This window comes from Agelaius tricolor, unplaced genomic scaffold, assembly GCF_023055355.1.
Source record: "Agelaius tricolor isolate 1412-34295 unplaced genomic scaffold, bAgeTri1.0.p SCAF_6, whole genome shotgun sequence".
Taxonomy (NCBI): Eukaryota; Metazoa; Chordata; class Aves; order Passeriformes; family Icteridae; genus Agelaius; species Agelaius tricolor.
In genome coordinates, this window is record NW_027269266.1 from 46,489,551 (window position 1) to 46,509,209 (window position 19,659).

Consider the following 19,659-nt stretch of genomic DNA (forward strand, 5'->3'; position numbering starts at 1 on the left):
CAAGTTTAGGACTTCATTGTGCCTCCCTTAATGTTCATGTTTAAACATATATTTAGGTGATGAGATTGCAACAGTTGGCAGCAATGAAGTGGTTAGACTTACAAAATGGACTGTATGTGAGGCATTAAAGTAGCTCAATTTTAGAAAAAATTGGTTGTGATAAAGCCTTGGGTTGCCTCTCCCTATTCCAGCAGATACAGTTAATAGGAGAGGGTGTGCTCTTGTAGTCTCAAAAGGAAACTTATAGTATGTCTTGGAAATCAGCAAGGAAAAGTAGTGTCTGCTGAATCTGAATCTTGAGACAGACTTCTTAGAAAAGTCAAAGGAAATAACAATAGAAACAGATTTTCAGTGTGAAAATTAATTACTAGTGCAGCAAGTGGCTTAGCAGTTGCTGCTTCGTTGCAGAGCTCTTAAGCACATTGTCATATTAAGCTAAATACTTCTCGAAGATGATTATGCACATATGAAGGTATATTGCTGACATGTAAAATAGCGGTGACATAGCTTGTTGTGCTGTTAAGAGAAAAAGGTGTTGGGGTTTTCCATTCTGCATTAATTTATTGTTTTTAATATAGGCTTGGTGCATGATAAAGACTTGGAAAATGAAGTGGAAGATGAAATTATGGCTTTTGAAGAACTTGTCCATAAAAAACTCTCAAGGAAAAAAGGAAGACATGGGAAACTATAATTTGAAAAATTATTCCAGATGACTATTTTATCCTCTTAATAATCTTTGTTTAGAATGAAAGTTTTTTTTTAAAAATAGAGGGGTGGGATCAGAAATCAGAAGAGTCTGAAGGAAAAGAGCAACTTATGCTATGTTTTATTTTGGGGTTTTTTTATTGCTTGTAGTGTGTCAGAATAATTACCTGTGTTATAATAATGTAATTGTTAAAACCTATGAGTGGACCAATTTCCTTTCAAACCTATGTGATAGCTTAAAAGTAACAAAAGCCAAAGAAACAAGCAAGTAGAAAAAAATGTTAATGTTCTGATTTATCTCAGGGGTGTTTTTCCACTCAGTCATTTTTTTCTTCTTCCTTGCATCATCATTCTTCTGAGCTGGAATCCTCAGAAAAATAGATTGATAATTTCTCTGATTTTAAGAGTCTTGGTATGTTTAGAACTTTTTGAGTCTTCAAGTGAGATATTCACAGTATCCCTCTTTTGTATTTTTATAGACAAGAAATCTCTGTAAACACATTCCTATTTCTGACAGTGTATATTCTTCTGATTAAATAGGTATGAAAGCTAGAGGTTGTCTTTTATTTGATAAAGTTTTGATATAAACTTCTATCTGTACCTATTGAAAAAATGGATAATCCTAATTTTAAAGAATGTTAGTCATTTTAAGTGCTATAAAACTTTGTATAATTAAGTTTTAATTATAAGGGGGGTTTTGATACATTTTTGTAATGTATAATGTTTTTATAAAACCTGTAAAATTTTTAAAATAACTTGATCTTGTCTGATTTTTTGAATACTTTCTGAAAGCTGTATGTGCCTGCATGAGTGAGATCTCTAAATTGGGTCCAGAGTGTCACTTCTTTCTGATGGAATCTCAGTGTGTCCAGGATATGTAGTTTCCTGGTTTTGGCTGGGATAGAGTTAATTTTCTTCTCAATAGGTGGTGTGTATTTGAGTTTAGGATGAGAATAATGTTGACAGCATGCTGATGTTTTGGTTGTTGCTGAGCAGTGCTTACCGTAGGTCAAGGACTTTTCGGTTTCCCAGGCTCTGCTAGAGAGCAGGTGCACAAGAGGCTGAGAGGGAGCATGGCCAGGACAGCTGACCCCAGCTGGCCAAAGGGACATTCCATAGCCTAAAACATCTTCTCAGCACATAAACTGGGAGGAGGTGTGCAGGAGAGGCTGATCACTGCTGGGTAGGGGCTGAGCATTGGACGGGGGAGTGAGCAGTTGTGTTGTGCATCGTTGTTTTTCTTGGGTTTTATTCCACCCTCTCTTTTTTACCTCCTTTTTCATTGAAATTATTATTATTATTATTATTGTCATTATTACTGCATTTGACTTAATTTCAGTTATTAAACTGTTCTTATCTCAACCCACAGGTTTTACCTTTTCTTCTAATTCTCCTCCCCATCCCACAGGGAAGGTTGGAGGGTGAGTGAGCAGCTGTGTGGTAATTAGTTTCTGGCTGGGGTTAAACCACAACATGTAGTCTCCTTTAGTGACCTTTTCAATTAAAACACTTGTGTGTTAAACATAATTAGAGTATTATTTTTTTGTTGAAATATTTTGCCCTTAAAAAGGTTCGTCTTTGTATACATAACAAATTGCTTTAATAATTACCTTTAAAAAAACCAACTTAATCACTTATTATGCTCAGTGCTGTGGAAATGGGACATTTTGAATGGGTAAAAAATGAAATGCTGCTGTAGAATGGAGCTATGTGGGTAGCAGTAATAATTTTCTATTGCATTGTAAAGGTCTCTTTCCAGGTATTTCTTCTTAAAGAAGTCTTATTCATTAAGCAAGGATTTAGAAGATAGTTTGGAAACATACACTGATGAAGTGTAATGCAAGTCACTTGCACTGTATAGAAGTTAAGAATTAAGAAAGCTGGATCATTAATGTAAATTATTTGGCTTTGTTTTCTGTATTGATGGGTATTTTGCAGAAACTTTCCTGACTAGTTTCCCAGCTTCACTGTTTACATTTGTAGCAGTAAACACTACCTAAACTTTTTAAGGACAGTTACGATTTCAAAATTCTTGCTTGGCCACATTTTAAAGATTGAATTACTATACTTTTTCTTTCTCTTTATGGAAAAAAACCAACTGAAACATTATCGCAAAATACCAAGCAATGGGGAAACAAACTAAAACAAATAACAACAGAAGTTACCAAGAACTTAATCTCAGGCACCTGTGATTTTTGGTGGGGTTCCATGCAACCCAGTGGTTTTTCTCTGACTTTGAATCAGCACTCCCAGATGGAACTTACTTGAATAACATATGAAATACTGACTGCTAGACAAAAATAATGGCAATTCGAATTTCAGAGCTTACAGTTTCAGGGATGGATTAGGTCAAGATTTCAGTAATGTTCAAGCAGAGATGGGAAAACTACTTGGATCTCCAGACCAATGTCACTGCCTTAAGCGCATTTTCCCTGATGCTGGTCTCCATAAAGAAACATGAATCTTCCTTTTCCATGGCAGTCTCTTCAGCTAATAGCTATCTCAGTACATTAATCCTATTTACATATTACATTAGCAAAATGAATTTGCTCATATATAATATACCCTTGAGTCGTGGGATCTTTTTTGTTCTGTTTTTTCCTTATTTTTTAAAAAATGTTTCTCACCTCTGGTGGAAGCCCCAGTGTTCTGGCACCAGCTAACACCTATGACTCAAAGGGCTTAAGACCCACGACAGGTGCCTTGGTATGTGTGAGATGCATATTGCACTGAAACCTTGGAACTAAGCAGGGGATGCAGGCTGTCGAGCTAATCCACCCACTTCTGCCTGTCTAAGCCATGTTGAAAAGAATTTTGAAAAGGCTTCAAAAGCTCAGAAACTGGTGACTTAAAATCTCTCTCCCTGGTGATACAAAAATTACACCTAAATGAAAAAGAAGAACAAACTGTTTGCTGCTGTTGGAAGATGGGATATGTGGTCCTGAACATGACAAGTCTCCAAATTTCAGACTCCCCAAGAACAAAAAATCTCTTGCTTCCTTGAACCTCATATTAATACAAAGAACTGTGTGGTAAATGATGTGTACTTTTCACCTTTTCCCTTTATTTCTCTTAAAAACATTTTTTGATTACACTGCCCACAGTTTTATTCCAAAACACTTGTCTAAAAGTCAGCTGTTACAAACTCTGACTCAGCAAATAGTTTAAACACTTGCCATTTTTTAAGCATTTGCTGTCATTCCTAAAGGGAAGCCTTTTACCTCTGTACTTACTGAAAACATAGGAAGAAAGAAAATGTCTTATCTCTGTAAATGAATCAAAAGGTTTTCCTGCCAGAAACCCCTGTGACAGTATTTGCTGAAAACCAATTAGGAAGCACCCTTCCTTGCATGAAAGGGACCACAGCTGGTGGTACTGAGCTTCAACCTTTTTTTGTTGGAGCATTTAGAAAGTTAAATACAGAAGAGCTAAAAAAATAGAACCAGCAATAACAAAGTGGTAACAAAAATATGATAGGGACACACTACTGTATCTGTATCTGACCCTATCACTTTGAATGTCTCTGAAATGGTTATTGATCAACACAGGAAGGATGTAGACCTGCTAGAATGAGTCCAGAGAAGTGACATGATGATGGGAGGCCTGGAGCATCTCCCATGTGAAAACAAGCCTGAGAGAGTTGGGGTTATTCAGCATGGAGAAGAGAAGGCTCTGGAGACCCCTTAGAGTATCTTCTACTACCTAAAGGTGTTCTACAAGAGAGCTGGAGAGGGACTTTTTACAAGGACATGTATAGGACAAGGGAGACTCTCAGCTTTTAACTGAGAGACAATAGGTTTAGATTAGAGATTAAGAAGAAATTCTTTGCTGTGAGGGTGATAAGGAACTGGAATTGGTTGCCCAAAGAAGCTGTAGATGCCCCATCCCTGGCAGTGTTCAAGGCCAGGTTCGATGGGACTGTGAGCAATCTGGTCTAGTGTAAGGTGTCCCTGGCTATGGCAGGGGGGTTGGAACAACATGATCTTTGAGGTCCCTTCCAATCCAAACTATTCTATAATTCAGTTTTCATTAGAACCTTCACATCTACACTTCCACAGCAAGACCCAGAGACACCTTGGTATTAGATTTATGGCATGTCTTTCCATTAGCTCGTAACTCAGAAATGTTTTAGCAAAGTACCAGGCAACACCCCTGCTCTTTATCTTGATGTAGCAGATGGCAGAAATTTTGAGTATCTTCCCTAACGCTCTCTCTAAGAGGTGGTGTGGTGGGGAATGGAATACTTTGCATACTTTATTTTGTAATTTTCATAACTACATTCGTACACCAGGGTTTCTGACTGTACACATACTCAGCATCAGTGTGAAATACTTAAAGGCCAGATACCTTAACACCAAAGCGGTTGAATTGTAGAGTTAATAACCATTACAAATAAGTATTCTGAGAATTAGAATATTTATTTCAGTTTTCTGACATGGACATCTGTAACTGTTTTCAGCCTGTCATCTGAGCATGGTATGTGCATGTGCACACACAGTGTGTGTTCATAGTGTTCATACTCTTTGCTGTGTTCATCCTGCCTTGTTGCAAGAGGATGGGTTACAGTGTCTTGGAAGCCTGTATGGTCATTCTGTGCTGCTTGGTGTGGAAATAGTTTCAATTTCTTTGGAAAGAGATTGGTGGGAGATTCTTACCTTCCTACAGCCCATCTTCTGCTTAGGCCACACACAGAGTTTCATGGTTTAAAGGTGTAGTTGCTAGTGATTTAAATAATGGTCATATCTAGACAGAAGTTACTTTCAATGGTCTTCTGATCAACTGGTTTTTAAGTGCTGGTTGTCCTATGTAAACCAGCACTGAAACTTTGGCAAACAATTAACAGAATTAGGTTACCTCTTCAACAGTCTGCAAATGTCAAAATTCTCAAATAAATAATAGTGATACCCTAAAGTAGTATTCATTAGATCTTGTGGAAGTAAATCCTTGCAGTTCTCTCTTCTGAAGGGGTGAGTAGATCTTCACTGAAGCTACATTACAAGAGTTGGGTGCTATATATCTCTCTGTACTATTCATTATAGGATTAGCTGGTCTTGTACTGCATTAATAGTAGTTATGGACAGGTTCTGCAAATCTAGAAGAGCCCTTGAACACAGAGTAGCTTCGCAAGATGCTGAAGCAGAATAATTAGGTGCCTAATTTCTATGGAGAAAGTTGGTTACCTCATGGTTTACAGAGCAAAGGAGCACTGAGCTGAAAGGTGCTGGTGATCTAAAATGGTGTCTCAGATATCAGAGGACGTGCAGAAAGGAAACTGCTGAGTACAGGTGAGTTACAGAGCCTCAGTATCACTGGAGCTTTGACTGGGGAAGTCCGGGTGAAGGAGTGTCTGAAGTGCGGAGCATGGAAACCTTCAGGCATCTCCCTGTCAAAAGAATAGATCAGAGTTCTTCACTTTCACCAGGAGACAGACAGAAAATTTTCCTTGGAGGAATAGGTGATGATGGATACTTATGTAACAGCTAAATGGCTGGAGTACTTCCCTAGGCTGCTGAGATGGCCGGGTTTCAAACTCAGTGCACATCCTCCCAGGAGGATGCTCTGAGCCATTGGATGCCAAATTGCCTAGAAAACATTCACTGCAGCTGCTGCTGAAGGTGCCTGATTCAGGATATTTTGGAGCCAGAGAAAGGGTGGAAATGGAACCCATTCAGGAAGGGAATACATGCATTTGAGTTTCAGGTGTCAACACAGCAGTCCTACACATGAAAGAGATCCACCAGACCTTGGAAAGGGACCTGCACCTGCAGTACTGGTGGTGCTTGATTTCCAGGGCAGGTTTGAGTACCCCTTCTTTGATAAATGACTCCAGAATTCATTGTGCAGTGAAACAGTTTCAGTAGGAGAGGTGGGATTACCAGCAGCCCCCCAACCAGGCTCATCACTGTTAAGTGATGTGTGGATGTGGAGTTAAGCCTGGATTTCCTATTCCCTGGGAGAACACTCTGATTCAGGAGCTAGTCAACAGTAACTGTTTTATGAAGATGCCCATGGTATGCAAGAACCTTAGGGAGTGCTTTACTGAACTGAAAAAGATGATGAGAAAGAGCTGCCTATTTTCTGGATCCTGGTTGGACTTGGGGGGTAGGTGACATGCTGAGCTACTGTGTTTGTCAAAATATGGCAGTTCTGGGCAGATAATAGAGGTACAGGGTCAAACCAAGGGTGATGCAGACCAGTATCTTGGGTTTGATACTGGCCAGTTGCTAATCCCACACATTTTCTTCTGAAGCCCTTTCTTTCCCCCAGTCAGTCTGCTGCTGTGTAGGGTCAAGGTCAAACTGACATTACCTTCCAGGTGAGGAATGCTGCCTCATTCCCATACTGATGAGGCTACTCCTCATCCCTTAAATTTAAATCCCTTAAATCCCTTGTGTCCCATAAATGCAGATACTAACATTGCTCACATAACTCCATCAGTTTTGGAATTGGGAGATCTTAGGGCAACTGGTGCTTTGCAATCTTGTATAATAGCCTTTCACTGAAGTAAGTTAACCGTGCTATTGAATGATTATTGGGCAGGTATAAAGCACTTAAATACTTAGTTTTAACCAATAATGCAGAACCATGTTTTCTACAGTTGCTAGATAGAACATGGTCAAGTTTCCCTAAAAGATGCATTTTGAGCAATTAACAAGGAACTCTTGGCTAGAGACCTATATAAAGAACAGAAAGATCAAGCTGAAATAAATAAGTGCCAAAAACCAGTTTCCAAGTTGCTCTGTTTGTCTCTGTAAATAACATGCCTGGATAACTCTCACTTTTTCTTGACCCTATCACTTTGAATGTCTCTGCTGTTCAAGCCAGTGTTACTCAGACAAGATTAAACACCAGCTAATAGGAAGGAATTTTCTGATGTTACATTCACGTTTTGTCACCATTCTTTACTTTTGCTGGAGGAGTCTGATGTTTAAAAAAGGAATAAACTTGTATTACAATGAACTGTACCTGTGAGCTGGGGTATTTATAGCTCTGTGCAGCAGTCTGGATGCAGGGGCAAAGAAAAGGTTTTTGGTTGTTGTGAGGAGTATGTTTTGCATTGTGAATTAAAATTAGGTCACTGTTTTTTACTGATCAGTAAATATTGATATGGAGTGGGGATTTTTTTTCTATTTCCATCACTTGCCTAAAGATACAAGCCCTTCTTTACGGCCTCACCTTGCCCACTTTGTGTTGCCTAGTTCATAAATTGCTAACTCCATCTGTTTTTTGCTGGAGGATCTTTCTGAAGTTCTTGTGGCTTGTGAATAGGCAAGAAAAACATGCTGAACTTCCCCCTTTTGAGGACCTAGGTTAGAAAAACCTCTTTGTCTGGCAGGAGCTATAACTCTCTTGAGCAGCTGTCAGGATTGATTGAATCCTGTCCAAGGCTGTGGTCACCATTTGGGACTAGTCACCATTCCCCAAACAAAAAACATTTTCTTCTAGGTTTAATGAGTTTTTAATAGGAACTCATCACCTAATAATTTAGCCTGGGCCTCTAATTGGAAACAGTGATGCATCTGCTTGTCTGACTGAAGCCTATTGATTGAAATTGCTAGAGGACAATCTGAAGTTGTGTCCTTATGGAAAAAGGGATGCAATCTTTACAGGTTCAAAGTTGTAGTAAGGGACCTCCATCCCCATATTCCTTCTAACCAAATTGGCGTGATAAAGAAGAGGAAATGCCATGTCTTATCTGATGCTTATCTTCCAAATGTTGTCCCAAAATATGATTCTTGAACCCAGCATGCACGATGTCATTCCACATGCAGAGTTGAGGTATTTATTTATAGTTCTGCACAAAAACGGGTGCTGGCGGGCAAATCCACAAAGCCATCACAATGACTATCAAAACTTTTCACTATATATACATTTTAGTGAACAAAGGCATTAATGTTCACTTGTTTCAAGTTACACAGCTCTCTTACTAATTCGTATTCTGTCTTCTATTGGTTGAGTCCCTCTCTTCTTATGCTGGTTAGTCCACAAGTTCAATTTTTCTCTTCATTTAGTGGGTTTCTTGAGTCAGTGATCATGAACTCCCCCTGCCAGAATTACCTTTTCCTATTCAGAGCTGATTTCAGCAAAGTTGATGAGTTGGCTTTTTCCTTATTGTGGGAGTTTTTCCAAATGTCCTTGTGGCCTGTAAATTCTGCATTCTTTTTGTCTGTTATAGTAGTACATCCTTCTCCCCTAAGTCTGAGATCATTGAAATGTTCAAGCCCTAAATCTTAACAAGGCAATTTCACCAAAAAGTAACTTGCCTTTCTAATGCCAGGACATCACAGCCACCCCCATTTTGTAACTCGTCCTGCAAAGATTACTAAAAAAATTACCTGAAAATGTGGAATAAAATTATCTGTCTACCTAGTTTGATTGATAGATAGACCACTATAGGTACCTGGGGGAAAAATAGTTCCTTTAGCCATGAAAACTGAAAAAAGTCCAAAACTTTTCTCTTTATGAAAGCCACAATATCCAGAGTAAGAATGGAGTTGGGAGGTTTTTGAAGTTTAGAGGTTTCGCCTCAGTGATAAATCAGACAATGTCTCCCCTTTTTGTCTAATTTATTTTGTGTTTTCTCTTTCAGCAGCATTTTAAGTCCAGACCTTGGAATCTGAACTAAAATACTGTCTGAAAACAGGTTTTGATATTCTGCCTAATTACACATGGTGGACAATTTTGTATTCCATGACCACAACTTCCCCCCATCCCTCATATTGCCAGATCCACAGTTTAGAATTGTTGCACAGTTGTAGGCTTAAAGCCATAGGATTGCATTGTGTGTTTATTGAAATTTGATGTTTTCTTATATGCCTTTATTTCCTGAGTCTTTTTGACTGTCTTCAGCCAAACCTAGTTTTCCTCCCTATCCAGGAATACTTGACTTGTTGCTTTCTTTAAAAGAAACAGAAAATCTGAAGTGAGCACTTCTTCCAGGAGCTAGGTATTAAAAGATAAATACCAATTTGCCATAAGACTCAGAATTAAACCTCGAAATTTGGAAATAATGAGGCATAAGACTGAACTGGACTGTTTGTGACAGGGAAAAGAGGAAGAAAAATAGTCTTTATTGTTGGAAATCCTCTGTTTCTTTCCGTTCCTAATAGGTAGGGTGGGGGTGATCAGCAGTGAACACCATGTGGGATTCTACAGCAGCTTTTTAGTCATCACCTAATAAAATGGGCTGTAGAAGCCTCTTCTTACACAGGGGATTAGCTAAGAAGCAATGTCATATTTCAAAATGAAGCACTTGGGCAGTGGGTGTGTGTGGAGGAGAGAGTGGGATCATGCTGTAAAAAGTGCTCACATTTTTAGCCAGACAGCAGTTCTGCAGCAAATAAAATCTCTCTCTCCAACAGATGGAGGAGAGGTGAGTGGGAGGGAAGTTTGGAAGCGCACTTTGTCATTTCTGTTCGCTCACTGCTTCGTCTGCAAGGGAGAGTGCATGAAATACCAGTTGATAAAAGGGTGGATTAAAAAAGTGTAGCAGCATCAAGGAGGTAGAGGCGACTCTCCATGGAGCAGCTTCCATCCTGTCAAAATGCTTTACAAACACTGGACAGCTGAGCTTTGTGATATCCCAGTGGACAGGTATTGATCATTCCTATGTAGAGATGAAGAAATTCAGGAATGGAGAGTGCTGACAAGATTTAGGTGCAAAAGAATATTGGTTTGTAGGGCTGGGCTTCATGCTACTGTCATCTTCAGCAGGCTTCCAGTGCAGGACCTCACGCCCTGTATGTATGTTGTTCAGACTTTGGCTGGCTGCCTGGATTAGCATGAACAATTCTGCCTGACCCAGCCTCCCCCTGGAATACACTGTCATTTGCTTCCCATGATCAGGCTCAATTTACCTGTCATTTTCATTAGAACTGATGACTTTAAAACTCTCCTGGAAAGCAAATGTACTCATCTGAAAATGGCAGGGAGAGAATCACGAAGCGAGAGTATCTGTATTGTTTCCACCTGCAAAACTTTACTTATTCCTCCCTCAACATTTGTTTTAAGTAGGGGGGAGGGGTAGAGAAAAATCATCTCTGATAATTTGTTGCAATATAAATTAATTAGCTTTCCACATTTCCTTAAAAAAGGGCCACTGTTATAAAACAAGGTCAAAACTGTGGTTACATGAAGATATATGCATTTGGGTGAAATGTTTAAACATGAGCTCAGAGAAAGCTGTAGGTTCTGCTGCCCCTGCACTGGAAGGAACTTTATTTGTACCCAGCATAAATCTTCCAAACACATTTTAATCTTATTTATACTTGAGAAAAGTGGAGTAAACCTGGTAAAAATCAGATTACTTTCATTGCCATAAAGAGAAAACAAGCAAAACCAGAGTGAGATTCTTCAGGTGCAAGGGCAGTCAGGTCTCAAAGTACAAGCTGAGGTGTACTTTCTGAACTACTCTGACTTTCTGACCTGTTCATCTAGTCAGAAATCAAAACAGGGATGTTCTCTTGCCATTGGACTGGACATCAATACTATTGAATAGAAGGCTGCAGGACAATGAGCCTCTTGTTTGCTTTCTCAGATTCTAGAAAGTGTTTATTGCTGTGGCTGGGAAAGGTGTCTCTGTACATAGGAGGGTTTCCCAAGCTGATGTTTTCAAACTGCTGTTTTTCAGCCTTTGTGAGGTAATTCTGCCAGTGTTGCACAAGGGCCTGGTGTTCTGGCTGATTGATTAGGTAACAAAAACATGGATTCATCCCCTGGGTTTATGGTTTTCAACTGTGATTTCTCAGATTAATCAGTCCTGTTTGTTCCTGCCTTGCTAAATTGAGGTAACAAAATACATTCTGCCAATGTCTGATATTCATCATCTGACTATATTTGTTATTGCAAACTATTTAAATCATTGCAAACTATTTATATCTTCAATGCTGACTCATAAAGCAAGGTATTTCACTGAGGCTGAAAGGGAAATGACCCCACATCTTCTCCAGCTTATTTGTCATTTCATTTCTTCGTCCCTCTTTGGGGATCTCTGTCCTACTTTCTGCCACACATATTAGCCTTGGCTGATTGATATGACAAGATAAAGAGCCTTGAGCAAAACCAGCCTTATAAACATTGACAGAGAATTATTTTGCTTCATGTATCAGAAAAATATCTTAAACAGAATGAAAGAGCATTAACCGACCCATTTCCAGACTAAGTTATGAGTAGGTTAACAAAGAAACTAAAATGCATGTTTGCTGGTTTCTTTTCCTGCCTTGGTATGAAAAGACAGAATAAAAACAACAGTGGCTTCAAAAAAAGGCATGCAACTGGGCCCACCATCATGAATATTTTCTACTAAAATGTGTTTACTGCTTATGTCCTGAATATTGCCATGAAAATGTATATTGCAGATTAGAGTTATTTACAAAATCCTTGTAAATCACACTGAGGACAATGTCTGTATTTGCTGTCAGTCACAGAAGTCCAGTCAGTGTAATAGGTGAAATCACCTCCCATGATTTGGTGTGTGGGATTTGCTGAAGGAATAAATTATATGCTTTTTTCTGCATGAAAAGCTTAATACAATACAAGGACCATTAGAACTTGACAAGTTGATTGGGCATTGAAACTTGGGTTGAAGAGAATTTACAACCTAATGACAAACCTTGAAGGGGAGGAGTTAACCTCCTCTGATTCTAGATGTCTTGAAGGACATATGACTACAAAGAAGTCCTCATTCAAATAGTTTTAACTTCAAAATATAATTCAATAAATGTGTTGTCATTATTCAAAGTATTCCATGTAATTGTATTTATTTGCTTAAAGTAATCAAGTTTTTGCATATTATATATGATTGATATTTCCATCCAAATTAGCTTTACCCAAATCATGAATAGAAAGGAATCCCCTTAGAAACAAAAAGAATTATCTGCCTTTTTCTAATAGAATACAGTCTAACAGTTATGTTACCTAATTGTCCTCGGGTGACTTTATGACGCTTGTGTCCCCAATCATTTGTTCTGTTTATGCTGGATATTAAGTTCTGCACCAGTTTTAGAGAGGTTCTGAGAGCAAAGCAGGGGAAAGAAGTGTGGAGTTTGTTATCAGAAACTGCACTTGCTCCCCCACATCCTGCTCCTGGACTGTGTTGTCTGCAGCATGGACAGCGGGACAGAACTCCTTTGCTTTTTGTTTTTTTGTAGCTAGCTGAGGCAGTGAAGTTCCCTGGACTGTGGCTTTTCTTTTTCCTGTGACTGATCGGCCCTGCTTTAGACTGAAAACCCAGAAAAACACCAGGAGCTCCCACCTGTGGCCCAGAGGGCCTGGGATGTGGCATTTTCCAGTGCGGGAGGGGCTGATAAGAGACCGAGTGAGCCGAGCTACACCCCACAGCAAGGACTTCCTGAATTTGCCATCTCTTCAGAAGAGCAAAAGGTTTTATTTTTTAATATTATTCTCTTTTTTTCATGCTTGTGAATACTTTGCTTGTTAAATAAACAGACTTTTTTCCACTTTTCTCAAAGGAGATTTTTGTCTCCTGAAGCGGGTGGAGGAGGGGCCGCTTGAATTTGCTTTCCAGAGGGACCCCTTCAGAAATTTCCTCCCTAAATCTGCCCTAAATCAGACCACTAATATACTTTCTTCAAGTTACCAAAGAAAAGGCATCAAATTTAGTAAAAAATGCCTCACTTACTTGCAAAATAGCATGCCTTAATAATTGCTAAAAGTGAGAATCAATCTTCAGAAAAATAACTAAGTATAACCAATGTGAGATAAGAATAAAACCACATTTTAAATCAGGATGTGTTCTTCGCTGAACTAAATCATGTTAAAATTAGCTTTTCCAGCCTTACCCATATGTTACCTTTCTCTTTGAGCTCTTGTAGGATTTCTGTGCATTTGATGATTGCTGCATTTGTGAGGGCTTTTTTTTTTTTTTTTAGGTTTTCTTTTTGGTATCAATTGAGTAATGAACAATTAATAGATGACCTCAAATGATGTGCAGATCTTAAATGTACATCTTTCTTTTCTTTTTAGTGAAAGCACATTAAGGCAAATGTGTTCAGTAAATGTGTTAGGCACTCAAATGCCTGGTGCTTGGCTCCATAATGAAATCCAAAATCTTCTGTTCAGAAAGGTATACAATTCAAGTAGAGAATAAAACTCTTCAGGATGCAATCCAGTGCAGCCATTACACTTATTTTATGAGATCAGCTAAAATGTACAGCTGCCTCAAGCTAGGCATGTGGAAATAATGGAAAGGAAAATAAGTCTCTGCCTGAAGGTGCTCTGGTGTGTCTACATGAGATCCATCTCCCTGAGACACTTCCTAAAAGTCCATCTTGAGGATAACAGCAAAAGGGTGGGAGAATTTGTACACAAAATGGTAGCACAGAGAGCCTTTTCTCACCCAGAATATTCAGACCATCACTATCTGCCACTCTGAGATCATAAAACAAAGCCAAATTGGAGGCAAGGTTCCCTCTTAAGCCTGGTCCTCCCATGTAAACAGCCATTAGGGACTTCCTGGGTGAGAAAGTCAGGGGATCCAGAGACCAAGACCTTGTTGTCCAGTGCTGAGGTGGTAAAGCCTGATCACCTCTCTGTGGTTATGAATTCTGCACTAAACATCTTCTAAAACAAAGGTGCTGACAGAACTTTGACATGGCTGAGGCGTGGGGAGATGCCAAAGAGGGTGAATTTGGTTTGGTGAGCTTAAGTCTTATTTCTGTGACTTTCAGCTCTTTCATAAATCTACTGCTTGGTCACTCCTCTGAGAGTTTAGAAGTAAAAGAACCAGCTCCGCTTTGTTTCTCAGCACATGAATACTAATTGTTTCCCTTTGGATTTATGCCATGTCATCTAATATTCAGTGAATAAACAAAGTTGCAAGTCATGTGCAATCATCCCCAACCTACTGGAGTTATTAACAGCACCCACTCATGGACTTTTTAACAGAGATTCAGCTTTCCTTTAAATTCTCTCTTGGAAAAGTGGCCATAAAACATCCTAGGCTCATCAGACTCTATTCTGAAAGAATTCTTATGGAAAACTTTGAGTATTTACCACAGCATGATTCTCTCTAAATTGTCCTCCTTTGGAGTGCTTGCTGAACATTCAAAACTAATAAACTGATAAAATTGCCTGCAGAAATTTTCTATGCCCTTGCAATACAGTTGCTTGCATAACTGTAACACAGATATGGGATTGAAACCTTAATTTTTTGTTCTGTCTAAATTAAATTAATTCACAAAACTGCCTTAAAACCCCATAGATTTAAAATATAAAGCAAGAATTTGTTGACATTGTCCTGCTCTTTCCCTTATCAGCTCACCGGGGAGGTAATTTTTGCTACAATCTTGATTTTCAAGTGCAGTTCACACTCACCACAGGACATGAAGCACTGAGTAAAAAGAAATAATGGGTGTAGATTCCTTAAGTCTTCCAGTGGAAAGGGAAGATTCTGGGAAAGGGAAAGCCAGTCTGCACTCTTTTCAAAACATAATATTAATAATGGTTTTGCACAGACTGATTTCATTTCCTCGTCTCCACTTCTTAGGAGTTTGTCACACATTGGACAGTATTGATAAATAACCACTGTGTGCATTGGCACATGTATGATCTATGTATGTAGATCTGTATTTAAAAACACCTGAAACTCCAGATATTCTCAACCAGTTACTTCAAGTAGGTGAAATTTATACATGGAATACCCATTTTCTCTTTAAAGAGTCGAGTTTCTGCATTTGTCCCTAAAATGAGGAAAATGATCCATGAAAGATTCTCTTCTGCATGGTTTAAGCAGACAGACTGGGAGTTTTTACATGTTTAGTGAAGGCTGACTCTCTCTTTTGTTCATATTTGATGGAAAATTCAGTAGCTAATTCTAATTACCCAGATACAAAGATGAAATATCGATCTACATCTGCAGTTTCACACAAGTGTCTCATGTATGCCACATTTCAGCACCAGTAAGAGAAATGCATCCTTGGAGTGTGTTTCACAGTCCTTCAGCACGGGCATGGGAGGATAAAGCCTGGCTAACAACTCTGATCAAGTTTTCATTGTAAACTTCACTCCTTTCTCTACAAAACCCGTAAGACAGATGCTGCATTTGTATCTTGCTAAGTAAATAAAAGACATAGCTGGTGAGATGTAGGACTTCTTATTCAGATTAGCTGGCACATACTATCCACAGGGCTTTACTGGTGATGTGAAGAAGTTGCCTGAGTAGCAGAATATTGTCCCCAGGCTCCCAGGCTGAGAGCAAGTACAACACTGCAGGCCTGTTTCTAATAAAAATAGAGGGATTAGAAAGTGATTGCTTACTTTGAACTGCTTCACTTCTGCTTCCTTGCTTGAGAGAGATTTATGGATCATTTAAGGGAGGGAAAACATATTTGCAGGGGAAAATTTAGAAGTGAACGTCAAATTTTGGGGACTTTGCTTTAGACAAACTACTGTTTAACTAGATGAAGTGATGCAGACAACAGGTGCTCACTGCATTGCTATGCCTTTGCTTGAAGCGAGGTGCTACATGGGCTTTTGGGAAGTGATCTGCAGTGGATCTAAGATGGCTTTAGAGAGGCTGAATTTTCTCAGATGGAAATTGCAACCTGTTTTTCTTTTCTCACCTTTTGCAGCATTAAAATGTCAAGTCTCTTTTTCCTTGGTTTAGATAGAGAGTGTCAAGAACACTGGAAAATTAGAAAAGTATAAATTAAAGGTTGTAACCATAACAATAAATATCTTTGTACAGTTAGTCCTTCATCCATGTCTGCTGCCTGAGAAGACTGAAAAAGCATTCATGCCAATGCCCTATTCTGCATTATTCTGCATGTACAGAAGAATTTCATCCCTTTTAACAGGAGGAAGATTGTCTAGTCTCAGGTCTTTGAGTTCAAAGCAGTTTAAAATCTTGGCTGTTTAGGAATGAAATTTGAGCAGAGGTTTGGTAGAAAGATGGTTTTCATCTCTTGCAAAATGGCTAATTTAACACTGTAACAGGCCATTTCTGCAATGGTGCACCTACATGAACTGTTTCAGTTTGAATCTCCTGTCAAAGCAGGACATCAAAAATAGCATTAGGTGGGGCAGTAGAGAATGGGCTGGAACCACAAATCTGTGTCAGGGGAGGAGGGAGGGAAAATTTTAACAGAACACCTTATGCCAAGTTCTGTTCCAACTAATGTCTCTAAGATAGGGGCAGCTCTGATCTGCCTGATCTGGGAGGTGCAATGAAGAACTGTACCCACATCATTTGATGAGTGAGCTCATTATGTGTCTGAAGAACACGTGGCAGAGGAAAGGCCATACTAGGCATAGTCCTCTTATCTGAGTAATCATGGTTTGGGAGGCCCCTCTAATTTTTCTCCCCTTTAACCACATCATGAGGAGAGGGACAAAACCAGAAAAAAAATTATCTTTCTGCCATGTGGCTGTGTGCTAAAGCACCATATCCATCAAAAAATCCTAATAACTCATTTAACTGCCTGTTCTTGCCTTTTACATCTTTCTCCTTTACTTGGGTATGAAGCACTTTTAGTACTTCTGCTTTCTCTGGGGTTCATTAAAGCCAATGGAAAACCACACACTTTCTCATGAATTTTCACCTTGTCCAGTTATGTGTACCTCTTGCACTCTCATTTTGAAGGCTAAGTCAGGAAAGCAGTGAAATTATTGCATAAAGAGTTCAAAAGCTTATAAATAATGTATTACATCATGTTGGCCTAGGAGGCAAAGAAAGTGCTATCAAAAAAAGGTGACAAAGCTTTTAAGATGCTTTTCTGATGAGTCAAAATTAATGCCGTGTGTTCATTTTACTGTGCTGTCCTAAGATTAACAGTGTGTCTGTGGTCCCTATGCAAAAGCCAGTGAGATTTAAGTGAGTTTTTCTGTGATTAGGAGGAGTAATCAATCCTGCTTTCCTATGAATTGTCCTTTGCCTCCACTCTGTTATCTCTTCCTTTATGCTTTCCCTGAATTTGAATAATGTCACCCCTCCTCTGTGTGCTGTTGATGCAGCAGCTGTCAGTGGTATCCCAGAAAATCAGGGCCAGGGCTAATGTGAGGCTGTCCATGCATGGCTATACATGTTTTACTGCCAGTTGGTTGTCAGCAGTTGCATATGTGAAGAGCAGCTACATCCTGGTTGCTTTGCTCTTGTGAGGGAAAATAATTTGGCTCCCTGTGTGCTAGCCAGCTTAAAGTTTTCACAAAATATATACAAGGCAGTTATATTTCAAATGTCTACTCTCTTGCCAATTTTGGTAGAAATTAGTCAGTGCTGTCAAAATTATTGGGCAAAGAGAGGGAAAGAGACAAATGAGAAACTGAAAAGAAAATCACAGCCTCAAAATTCTTTCTTTCTTGGGAATTCAGGCCTGGAAAAGTTAATGCCCGTATTGAATATTTGTCTGCTGCTTCTTTAACTGGTAATGCTGGTATTTTCAAGATACTCTTTCTCAGTCAGGAAGGCCAAGCATTTTTTTATGGTAATGCAAATTCTCATATAACTGCAGATGAGGCTTCAAGAAAAAAAAGTTGTTAGATTGTGAGATTAACAAAATATAAAAAGTAACCAGAACAACTTCTCCTGTTTTGGTTCTCCAGCTGATTTCATATCTCATTCATCAAAGTCCGGAACAAATAGCTAATTCTGACTGGGGCTCCCAAAAGTTATGGCACCAGTGGCACCAGTTGTCCTAAGCATGCAGAGAAGGAACAGCTGGTGACTGTTTTTGCACACAATCTTCCTCTAAATATTAGAGGGTGCTTTGCAATGTGATATTTTATTTATACCTTAGTTATACCAAGATGTCCTGGCTGAAAGTGGAGCCTGAAGGTACAATTTTTTGGATCTACAATGCTGTAGGAGACAGTCCTGTCCTCAGTTTCCCTCTATCCCTTTCCTCCAAAATATCACAGCTAATTAGGAAGAGGAAAGGCAGGCGCCACAAAATGAGGTGCCTTGTGCCAGGCTCCAGAGCAGATCAGTGTTGTGTGTGCTGAGAATAGAGCTCAGTCTCCTGCTGCCCAATGGGAATCTCTTCCCTGGATTCCCTGGCTGCATCTCAAGGTCCCAGCTAAAGCGTTGCATTTCTAATACGGTGTTAAAAAACTCAGAAGTTTTAAGGAAAAATGATAAAAACTTCAGGAAGACAGACAACTCTTCAAAACACTTGAAATACTCTGGGTACAGCTGAGCAGTATTCATTCACTTTAATGCAAGGTTGTTAAGGTCTTTATTGAGACAAGGGGGTTAGGGAAGTAATTTGTTTTCAAGGATTCTGCTTCATTGCGTGCTTTTCAGACACTCATGATTTGTCATTCAGCTGTGACTTCTCATGAAAATTACATTCCTAATAAATACATTTGTGTTTACATTGTCATTAGCATAAATGTGTGAACACTCCATGCATTTACCATGCACAGGCTTGTCTTGTCTCTTGGCCTTGTCAAAGTGACAAGTTTTTTTCCCCAACACATTCTGTTCTTTAATATACTTTTCTATTTTGTAGAAGGCTTCTTTCTTTGTTACTGACTTGGATAACAAATGGTCTTCATTTCCCTATTCTTCTGAACTAAATAGCTAAATGCAGGTTCCTGGGGATGTGAAAGGGGTTATGAATCATACAAACAAAAATATGTTAACTTCTTGTGCGTGCCGTAATCCATGAGAAACATTCTTATTCCATGTGGCTTAACCTTGGACTTTCTTCCTATTGGAATTGACAATCATCAATTAATTGAAGTGTAAATTTGGGCCCAGCTCATCAGAGTGTCAGAACTGTGTGTTGCAATGCATTAATTTAATTCCAGGGGCCACTTTACATTGTCACCTCTTAATACCACTGTGCTATGATGATAATGGACTGAATAACTGGGACTGAAAGGCAGTCTTTTGGGGGTTAGTGTAGTAAGAGGGAGGGTAAGCTACATGCTCTAAATTCTCCTCTCTGTTGAGTACAAAGCTCTTTTGCAAGGACTTTATATTTCCATAGAGAG

At 39.1% G+C, this 19,659-nt stretch overlaps 1 protein-coding gene across 3 annotated transcripts in view; it reads left to right on the forward strand.

Annotated features, from left to right (window-relative positions):
* Positions 1–1,458, forward strand: part of TRANK1 (tetratricopeptide repeat and ankyrin repeat containing 1) — a 51,873-nt gene extending 50,415 nt beyond the window's left edge. For all 3 annotated transcript variants that reach the window (XM_071429671.1, XM_071429672.1, XM_071429674.1), the window contains one exon: positions 579–1,458. In XM_071429671.1, the coding sequence (XP_071285772.1) occupies positions 579–691 (113 nt within the window). In that variant the 3' untranslated portion in view covers positions 692–1,458. The remainder of the gene's footprint in view (positions 1–578) is intronic.
* Positions 1,459–19,659: the final 18,201 nt, after the last annotated feature.